At 45.2% G+C, this 11,286-nt stretch overlaps 1 protein-coding gene across 1 annotated transcript; it reads right to left on the reverse strand.

The window, feature by feature from the left end:
* Nucleotides 1–245: 245 nt before the first annotated feature.
* LOC130037219 (transmembrane protein 184C-like) lies at nt 246–1,463 on the reverse strand. Its single transcript, XM_056128902.1, has one exon. It carries the CDS (start codon nt 1,461–1,463, stop codon nt 246–248), a length of 1,218 nt encoding a protein of 405 aa, XP_055984877.1.
* Between the last annotated feature and the right edge of the window lie 9,823 nt (nt 1,464–11,286).

Here is an 11,286-nt window from a genome sequence, read left to right on the forward strand (position 1 = left end):
CTCTGCATTGCTCTAGGATGGGAGGGAGGAAAAAGAATAAAATAAAAAGGAGAAAGGGAGAGGGGAATACAGTAGGAGGAAATGAAGAAGGGAAGAAAGAGGAACACAGAGAAATAAAAAGTATTGAGGAGTACAGCACTGGATTATGGATTATGGCTTATGGATTCTGAAGTCTCAGCTTCTTCCATGTGTTCTTCTGTGTCATTTTACATGACTTACGTATATGTAACTGTACTAGGCACATTCTATTCTACCAGGACTTCTTCAAGCTCTTGATGACTACCAATGTGTGGCAGTGATGTGGAAGAAGTGACTGAAGTGTCTGGTGACGAAGACAACAGGTTGAATTGCTCATCTTCGTCCATTGGAACAGTTTTACTTTTTGGTTTTCCCCTTAACGTTTTGCTAATGTTCTTCGCCTGCTTAGAAATGTCACTTTTGATGTCAGAGATATCCCATATTTCTAGGAACAAAGAGCAACATGTTCCTCGTTCTTCGTCTCCCATATAAGGGGCATAAGAGAAGGTGTAGTGGTGGACTATGGCGGCAATGAACATTTCTATGCAGATGATAAAGTCCTGCAGCCCCGTGGCCACTGTCTCTTCTGTCTGCCACTCCCAGGTGGAGTTCTGGGAAATTACACCAAATTTCACCAGCAAAGCAATCAACACTGCTTGCCAGAATGTGACAAAAACGACAAGCTTCACACAAAGGAACTTTCCTATTGCCTGGATGGGCCTCAGCTCCTCTTTCAGGGCTTTATGAAATATCAGGAGGCTATACATGGCAAAGAACTGGGACACGTTGTTGATGATGACCAAATACATCCAGGCTCTGTGCAAGCTGAAGGTTCCTTCACTGTACACCTTGAATATCTCACAGATCACGGCGGCGTAGGTGGTGATCAGCCTGATTAGGATGTACTGCAGCACTCCCAGCTTGCACCGGTACAGCAACACCTCTCCCACGGGGCAGGGCGGGCAGCAGCAGAAGGGTATGGGGGGCTGCGTCTTCTCTTTGCCTTGCATCATAGCTTCCAGGTTGGGGTACTGGCTCTTCAAGTAGTTGAATAGGAAGTTCATAAAGTTGTAGAGGACATACGCTTCGTAACACTCCCGCATGGTGTCCACGTAGATGGCGATGGACGGATACTTAAGAGCCACCCAGCTGTCTATGCTGTACACGGGCACCATCCAGAGGATCCTCATGATGGGTTTCTGAAGCTCGGGCCTCGTGTAGTGCACCAAGTGCTGCAGAATCTCCCAGAAGGTCACGGGGATGGTGAACAGCACGAAGATCCCGGCGATAAACCACGCCTTGGTGTGGATACTGACTTCCAGCTTCTGCAGGTGCCACACACCCAGGGGGATGGTCACGACCACGGCCAGCAGATAGAGGGTCAGCACTAAGGGTCGGATCCAACGCCTCCAGTTCTTAAGTTTAGGCACGCACGTGTCGAGCATTTCTCAAAGGCTGAAGGCAAAGAGCGCAGAAAGTCTCTGAGGCCCCTGCGCTGAGGTCCAAGGTTATAGGTGGATGCACATTCCATGTAACAAAGCAGCAGTGTGACATCAGGGGTACCGCTGGGCGCCGCCCCCGCTGTACCACTGACGGCCGCCGGGGGCGCTGCGGGCAGCATCCTCGCTGCTTGCCTGCATCTGGCCCCTTACAAAGTCCTGGGACCCCTGGCGCGACCCCTTGCCCCTGAACCCCTGCACTCTGTCTGGCCTCTAAAGGAGAGCAGTGGCCTACATTGAGATGGTCCCGGCCCCTTCTCTCGGGGCCAAGCTTCCACCCTGGCTCTCCTGGTCCAATCTTGCTGATGATGTACAGGGGTGAGGCCCAAGAGGGTCCTTCACTCCCTGGGAACTCCCCGGACTGTTTGTAGACTCTGGAGCTGCTTCTGCAGGGCTCTAAGGAAATCTGCCTGGAGCCGCAAACCCCGAGTCCAGTTCATCAGAGCAGAGCGCCCTGGTTGCCTCATTCCCGGGCAGATCTGCTTTCCCGGCCTCAGGTTTTTGTGGAATCATCTACTACATACAGTGTTCCTGTCTCATTAAGCACATTAAGCAATTAAATAAGTGGAGGGAGTTAATCCTTCCCCTAATGCTGATCATCCTGGCATTCTTAATGATCGTGGTATGTCCTGAATGTGTGATCGCTGCAGAAGCCTAGTTTGGAACATAAAACCCAGCAACAATCCAATATAAATACTGATTTCAAGGGCTGGATTGATAGAACAGCAAAAGTGTTCTTGCCTTGTAGATAGCTGACCTGGCTTAGATTCCCGATACACAGTATGGCTGCTCTGACCTCCACCAGGAATGAGGCCTGATCATATGGATTGCAGTACACCCAGAGCACTTTCAGATGGGACAAAAAAAAAAAACACTGATTTTGTTCTCCAAAGCTCATAATGAATGCTGATAAAATGTAACAAGATTGAAAAGATTTCAAAAATTTATTCTCTGAAAAACCTGGCTTAAAGTAGAAATTAGGAAAAGACAGATGTTGGAAAAGCATCAATACGCTTGTAAGTTAAACAGTAAACTTCCAAAGAAGCATCGGCATGTGGAATACAAAATTCAAATCAGCATTTTTAGTTGCATAAACATGTGAAACAAATTAGTGTGATTAATGCAGTCTCTCGAGGAAAAAAAAACTTATAAATGCACTTCTAGTGAGGTGTAGAGATATATCACAGGGGTTAAGAGACTGGCCTTGCACATGTCCAACCCTAGTTTGACCCCCAGCACCACATATGCCCCCCAGAAATGCCAGCAGCAACACGCACAGACTGAGGCAGGAGTAGTCAATAAGTACCACCAGGGACTTGTGGACTCTCTGAGCCCAAAGGGCAAGTCTTCAAATAGATCCCCAAAGTTTCTACCCTTAAAAGCTAGAGAAAGGGCTGGGCGTGAACTACACAAGATGAAGGCATGACTTGTATTGGCACGGCCTGGGCTTAATCCTTAACTACCACATGGTGCCCAGCACCATCCAGAGGCCCTGAGTACTACAGGAGTGACTCTGGAGAATTTCTGAGGAGAACCCAGCAAAAGTAAGAAAGTAGGCCATGAAGAACTACCATATCAAAAGTAGATGAAGGAAATAAGAAATAAAGACATGATTCAGCTGACACAGAATATATAATGTTGAAATATTAACACAACTGAGAAATGTCAAGATAGACTCACCGAGAACAACAGAAACTTATCTCCTACCCTGTCAGATGAGAACTAGAAACTCATCTCATACACTGTCAGACTACAGTTACAACTGAAAATCTTACCTAAGGGCTCTGGTTTAACTGTAACTCTCCAATTCCATAACAGTTAAAGAATGTTACAAACTTAAACCCAGTAACAAAATCTCCTTCAATCCCTACCTACTCTATGTAATAGACATAAAGGCTATACAAGTAAGCATCATATGAATAAATTACTTTCAAAAAATAGCTTCCATATTCAACCTGATTTCAAACTCGTTGTGAAATTAAGAAACAGGCACAAGTTTACAGCATTTCAAGATACAAAAAGTTATTAAAATATGTATGCTTCTATGCATAATACTGCAATTACCTAGCAAGGGTTGTGGTAGCATAGTGAAGGGATGGACTAAAAGTATAACATGGTTCTGGAGGTGGGAACATGGCAATTGTTGGCCAGGGAACTGTTCTAACTGTTTGTCAAACCCATAGCTGGTATTAAAACTATTATAAGCACATCACCTAAAATGTCATATTTTTTAAAATTTCACTAGTGTTCCCCACTTTTAATTTTCTCAAAACTATGCTCCAGCAATAACCACTTTACTTACCTCTTAATAAATACTTAGTTTTCATTTTAACAGAAACAGACACAGGGAAAGTTCATTTGCTATTACAATTACAAAGGAGCAGTTTATCTTAAACCCAATTTTGTAAGTTCAGAGAGATATAACAAGAGTAAAGGTGTGTAGCTGAACACAGTTTGATCTCCAGCTCCATATATGGTCCCCCTGAGCACTGCCTGGAGTGATCCCTGAGCACAGAGCCAGCAATTAGCCCTAAGCACCACCAGGTGTGACCCAACCCCCGCTCCCCACTCCTACCACCAACACCTAATTATGTAAAAAGCCAAATCCATACACATGACTAGTCTCAGTGCTCATAAACAAAGAGAGAGGGGAAAATATTAGTCCCAAGGGCTCCTGGGTGGAGAAGTCAATAAAGCACAAGCAAGTCAAATGGGAACAAACAAAAAGCCTGGAGACAGAGCTGGACCTTGAGAAAGCAGGAAGGACAGCAGCCCGGAGCAGGTGACACAGTAACCCCAGGTCATGGCATGGCCAGAGACTTGCAGACACCTCCCTCCTCTGGGCACATCATTAAGCACTGACCCCTTTAACACTTCCACAAGAAGAAAACATCCGACCCCATCAAAAATGGGGCGAGGAAATGAATAGAAACTTTCTCAAAGAAGAAATTCGAATGGCTAAAAGGCACATGAGAAAATGCTCTACACCATTAATCATCAGGAAGATGCAGATCAAAATAACAATGAGATATCATTTCACACCACAGAGACTGGCCGACATCCAAAAGAACAAAAGCAACCGGTGTTGGCGCAGATGTGGAGAGAAAGGGACCCTCCTTCACTTCTGGTGGGAATGTCAACTAGTTCAACTCTTTTCAAAAACAGTATGGACGATTCTCCAAAAATTAGAAATTGAACTCCCATTGGACCCAGCAATACCACTCCTGGGAATATATCCCAGAGAGGCCAAAACGTTTATCAAAGTGACATCTGCACTTGTTTGTTCATTGCAGCGCTGTTTACAATAGCTAGAATCTGGAAAAAACCTGAGTGCCCGAAAACAGATGACTGGTTAAAGAAACTTTGGTACATCTACACAATGGAGTACTGTGTAGCTATTAGAAAAGATGAAGTCATGAAATTTACATACAAGTGGTACTACATGGAAAGTATCATGTTAAGCGAAATGAGTCAGAAAGAGAGGGACAGACATAGAAAAACTGCATTCATCTGGGGGAACATAAAGTAACAAAATAAGAGACTAACACCCAAGAATAGCTGAGATAAGGACCAGGAGGTTTACTCCATGGCTTGGAGGCCAGTCACACATGTTGTGGGTAAAAGTCAGCTCAGATAGAGAAGGGAGCACCAAATAAAGGGTGTTGGGAGGATCCTCCCAGGATGGAAGATGCGTGCTAAGAGTAGACTCTAGACTGAACATGATTGCCACTCAATGCCTCTTTTCCAAACCACAGCACCCAAAAGGAGAGAGAGAACAAAAGGGAATGCCCTGCCACAGAGGCAGGGTGGGATGGGGGGTAGGGGATTGGGAGGGATACTGGAATAAGTGGTGGTGAAGAATGGGCACTGGTGGAAGGATGGGTATTTGATCATTGTATAACTGAAACCCAAGCACAAAAATGTGTAAGTCTACAACTGCACCTCATGGTGTTTCACTAATACAAATTAAAAAGACCCAAAAAACTGTGTTTTTCAGGAAATTTTGACACATGGTCAATCCTAAACATATGCTACCAAGTGAATAAACCAGCAAGAAACAGAAATGCCATGTTGATTCAGCCTAGACAGGTACTCTAATGAGTTGGAATCTTGAAGACAGAATGAAGAGTTGCAGGTTCCTGGTGAGAAGAGGGAGGAGCGTGTGCTTATTTACAGTGCAGTCTCCACCTTGAAGAGGCAAGGGGAGAGGAAGATGGAAGGCAGAACACTAAAAATTTCTCAGGTACAGCAGTGAGTAGGGAAACAGTGAGAAGTAGAGCTCTGAGCAGAATCCCAGCAACAAAGCTCCATCCTAATAACCAGGTTGCACTGAAGGAATGTGCAGCAGCATCGTGCTAATGAAAACAGTATCTCAGAACCCGTTCAACTCTCCTAATCTGACTCAAATTTCTGTTGGAGTACACGGAGCTTAGGTTTATCGGAATCGCACTCATCACAGTGCTCCCAAGTCACTCCCATTACTTTGTCTGTCTGTAACCTCTTCTATGCTCTCTTCCCCAACCAATTTGTAAGGTCTCATCCTTCTTAGACACTGAAGCTGTACTGTAAGTTAATATTGCCTTTCTCCTCTCCTTATGTCTTTTGAGCAGTTTACTTTAATGCAATGTCCTTTTGTATAGATACAGGAAGGCAATTAATTAATATGCTCCGTAACTTAGGAATTGATTGGCTTTGAATATTATTCACTCCTGGGCATCTGCCTTCTCAACTTAAGCCTCAGTTGCCCTCACTTCCTAGCACTCCAAGGGCAGGGTCCCGACGTGGGACTGGATGGAACCAGGGCAAGCCGGTAAGTTATGTGCTACCCTGGCATCGCGATGGGCCAGGCCAAGGTGCCACGATTCTTAACTATAAGTTAAGAGTTTGATCATAGGCAAATGATGTCATGATCCAAAAGTAACGACGAGACTAGGGCCCTGCTGCTAGGAATAGGAAAGATATCTGGCCTGAGCACTGCAGTCTGAGATCGAGATGGCCCTAGGAGAGCAATTCTATAAGCTCAAAGTATTTCTTACTGTGTCCATACGAAATGATTAATATTATGTATACTTATATGTTGTTTGGACAAGGAGAGGAGAAACACGTCCTAGAAGCAGTTTTCTGTGTGTCCTGACTAGCTTGGATGAGACTGCTTTTTTGGAGATGTAGATTCCAAGCTCTAGCGGACTGGTCTTTGTTGTGCTAATCTAAGTGCTTGTAGCTTGTGAAAAGGTGAGGCCAGGATTACTGGCCTGCGGATGTAAGGAAACAATGTATGTTTGCCGCCTCAGTGTTCTTTCTGTAACTCCTTTTGATGACATCATTATATTGCGCCCTTTAGAGGTACTATGATCTATATAAGGGAGATTTCAGGGCTCTCTGGGGGACACGTGCATCAGAGATCCTGGGAAGATGGGGCTGAGGACAGAAGCAGAGAGAACAAAGGCGCACGTGCTCGAGGATTCCTGAGGCCTCCATGACATACATCTCTTCCATGTAATAAACGGCTACTAAGACCAACTAGCTTGGCCTCGTTTCCTTCCTTCACCTGACCATCGCCATCGACCTCCCTGGAGTGGGGAAACGGCAAGACCGCCGGCCCTTTTTATTTTTTGTGTGTTTATACAACTGGCGTCCCTGGGCCGGCACGAGCCTCCAACTGGTGCACAACTAAAGGTAAGAACAGCGTTTCGGTAGACCCCCACTCTAGAAAAAATTTTTTAGTGGGAGAATTTAGATTTTGTGGTGCGGTGAATTAAACTGCTAGCTGTACTCCTCCACTAAGATGGGACATAAACAGAGTCGCGTGAATTCCTCTAAAAATTCTTCACGCCAAACTGATCGTGGCCATTTTTTTATTGAATTGATTAAGCATTTTGCAAAGAGAACTGGACATAGTGTTTCTCGGGACCAACTCCGGTCCTGCCTAAAAACTGTTTACAAATTTCATCCCTGGTTTCCAGATAAGGGAACTTTGGCGCCTGAGATTTGGGAAAAGGTTAAAGGTAATGTCTTCAGGGAATTTAAGGGAGGGGCTCAAATCCCTAAACAATTCTGGGTAACTTGGGAAATTGTCTATTCCGTTCTTAAGGCTTTGGAAGATAGCTCCAAGGAGGAGGATGTTAGATATACTATGGAAGGCTTTCCTCAGGAGCTAAACAGAGAGGATTTTAAGATTAAGGATGAAATTAAGAAAGTTCCCACTACTGAGAGAGCCTTACCCTCGGCTCCTCCCATACCCAAGCCTAGAAAGAAGCCTGATGCTCAATGCTTGACTGCTCCTGTACCCAAGCCCCGAAAGCAGCTCAAGGCGTTTCCAGTACAAACACGTTCTCAGAGCAAAAATCTCTCTGCCACTGATGAATTAACGTTCCCTACTGATATCAAGCCAGAGAGACCTCCAACTCCTCTGTACGACTCCACTTCTAGTGCGTCAGAGGAAAGTGATGCATATGATGAGCTAGCTACCACTTCCTCAGATTTTGAGTCTGAGAGCGACTTGGTACAGGAGGCTTCTCACAGGAGCCGCCGCTCAGCCAAGAGGCCTCCAGGCCGCTCGGGACACGGTCCCGATAGAAGCTTACAGCTGAAACCTCTCGACCGTAAGTGGTCAATCCCACCCAGACCCCATGAGCTCCGTCTCTTTTTTCCCATCCAGCTGGAGGAGAATCAGTCTCCGTCTTACGAAGGGTTAAGAATGGATTCACTCAGTAATTTCAAAAAGGCCTGTGCCCTGTACGGACCTACATCTCCGTACTGTAAGGAGTATCTTACAGGCTGGAGTAAAAAAGCTCACTGGGTACCTCAAGATTTTCACGTGGTTGCTAAGACGTGCTTAAGCCCTTCTCAGTACATCCAATGGAGGATGTGGTTCAGTGATGAGGCTAAGGCAAAACTTCAGAGCCTAGGCCATGCTGGACGAAAATTTTCAGGAATTAAATTGACTTATGAGATGTTAATAGGTGAAGGGAAATGGCACGACCCTAAGAAGCAAGTCACCTTGCCTCGTGCTGTTTTTGCTCATGTCCGTGATGCTGCCCTGTGGGCCTGGAAGAGGATTGATGCAGATGCTGAATTCAAGGGAAGCTATACAAAGATTATTCAGGGTGCCACAGAGCCTTATGCAGATTTCATAGGAAGGTTGATGGAAGCCATTGAAAGGCAGGTTAAGGGTAAGGAAACTCAGGAGCTTTTGTCCAAACAATTGGCTTTTGAAAATGCTAACGAGGATTGCCAGGCCATTCTGCGCCCCATTAAGGAGAAGGAGGACATAATGGGGTACTTGAAGGCATGTCGGAATGTTGGTTCTATCAAACATCAGGCACGTATTAATGCTGTCGAGGCCTATGCCATACAGAGGCGTATTCAGGCCAAATGTTTTAATTGTGGGAAATCAGGCCACCTCCGTAAGGATTGCAGGGCACCTCCAAAACGTGCAATTGTGAGACGACCACCTGGACCTTGTCCACAAGGCCATAATGGAAACCATTGGGCCAGAGACTGCCCCTCCAATCTTGGAGTAGCTGGTGACCCCATTTCGGGAAACGTGCAGTGGGGCCAGCCCCAGGCCCCGCAAAATCAGGGGACATTCCCAGCTGCAGCCCTTCTCCCCAGTGTGGAGCTTCAGAGCTCCAGTCAGTAGATTCACTACAGCCAGCCACAGCAAGGAGCGCTGCTTTGGATATTTCTTTCTCTGATACAGTTAGCATTTCTCCCACCCAGAGTCCCTGCAGATTAAATTCTGATGCAAAGGGACGAGATTTGAACCCCCAGGTAGAAAGGGAGTTTGCTCAAGCAAACGTTACAAGCAGCACATCAGTTTTTCATGGTTGTCTGGAAGTGAAGGGAAAGACATCTCTGATCCCAGACTCTGTTTCTCCTGGAACAGAGGCTCACCAACAAGCAGTTGAGTTCAGGGAACAAGCTATCCTGTGTATGGGACATGCGGAGCTGAGTTCTGCACCTAATATGCATCAGGTTTTGAGCCAGGAAAAAAGTGAGAAACTTTGGAATCAAAGCGTTGTGTCTGTTGGTGAATTTGCGCTGGCAAACCGAGCAGAACTTTGTGTAAAAGGGCTCAGCTACCCTAAGAGACCTCAGTCAGGTCAGAGGTGGAGAAAGCCTTCTCTAGTTTCTAGTCTTGATTCCCAAGAATATCTGCCAGGAACTCAGTCTGGAGAACCGACTCTCAGGTTTTTTAACAGAACCAATGGTGAAGTGCTAGTTCCAATGAAGGTTATTCAAAGATTCAGGCTGGTGCAGTTTTACTTTTGGGGAAGTGAACTTCTACTTCTAGTTCATGAGATGCCACCTCTGGGAAAACAGCTTCAGGGCCAGTGGGTACGAGGTTATTCTCCCACTAGGCCATTGCTTATTGACCCAGGAGGCACAGAGACGCCTCATTCCTGGGTGCTCACCCACTCAGCCATTACAGACGCTGAGTCTGGTGAGGGACAGAAGGCATTGTCACTAGGATACTTCTGCATGTGTGTGTGTATGGTTATAAATCAGGTTATTTTGGATATCAGGAAAGAGCTTCCAATGAAGGCTATAACTCGCCACATTAGTTTTTTCACTTGCCCATGTGCCAGGGCCTACTAATATCATCTCAGATTCAGTTTATGTTGGTCTCTTCCCTGGTATTGTAACTGAGTTTCTAAGTACATCATCAAATGCTATATAGCTCAACAATTGCTTCAGCAGCAACAGGCTCTTTTACAAAAGTGCTCTGAACTTGTTTTAATTACTGTTATCAGATCTCATTCTGGTCTTCCTGGACCTATGAATTGGGCATAGTTAATAATTAATAAATAAACAAATAAATAAATAAATAAGGAGGAATGCCCCGTTTGACTCCTATTCTTTGACATTGTTTTCTTTAAATTTTTTTGAATTTACCTCAAGGGGAGTCATACAGCAGCTGAAAAGCATTTTCAGGAAAATGCACAGACTCAGAAAATTATTAACTTTCTCCTAATTTGATTAAAAATTGACAAAGACAAGGTAGCAGGGAGACACCTCATTCGAGGAAAAGGCTATATTTTTCTTTCAACAGATAACTCCACTAAGAAACTTTGGGTCCCATTGCATTTCATCAGGAGCCGAATTCATCTACCTGCATTAACTTTCAGACCTTTGCAGTCTTACAGCTCTCTAAATTCCAGCTCCAAGCCATCGCCAAGCTGATTTCACCTGGAATTCACAAGGAAATCAGAGGAACCAGCATCAGAAGGCCTGCAGAAAAGGCCTCTAACTCCTTTAACATATCACGAGATCAAATTAAGAACATTCCTTATAGCCTTCTCTTATAGGTTGTGGACTGGACAACGCCTGGACCCCATATTTTTGATTAACAATTCTTTACTTTTACCCTCTCCTTGGAATTCACAGGTGCCTCATCTCCTGAAGGAGGAAGGAATAACTTTTAATAGGAAAACCTTTTAATTTCTCTCTAGGGTAACTGTTTCTCTCGGAGTTTCCCCCTGCCTCTTTCTCTACCCCCAGACATGGAGATGAACCAAACCCCAATGCTCAAAGCCTCTGATAACTTTTAAAAAGTGCTTTTTCCAAACATAAGCTAGGTTGTACATTTATGACTGCCGTGAACCTGAACAGAGAATGGCTGCATTCCCCTGCTGAAGAGCTCCTGACAGAAGTTGTGGTGCTCCTGTTCCAGTGCTCCCTGCCTGATCCAGTGCTTCCTGAAGTTCATAGGACTCTTTGACAGTTGTTTCTCTGGGACTCATTGCTGTGACCACTACTGCTGACG

This window comes from Sorex fumeus, unplaced genomic scaffold (assembly GCF_029834395.1).
Source record: "Sorex fumeus unplaced genomic scaffold, SorFum_2.1 ptg000071l, whole genome shotgun sequence".
In the NCBI taxonomy this organism is placed as follows: domain Eukaryota; kingdom Metazoa; phylum Chordata; class Mammalia; order Eulipotyphla; family Soricidae; genus Sorex; species Sorex fumeus.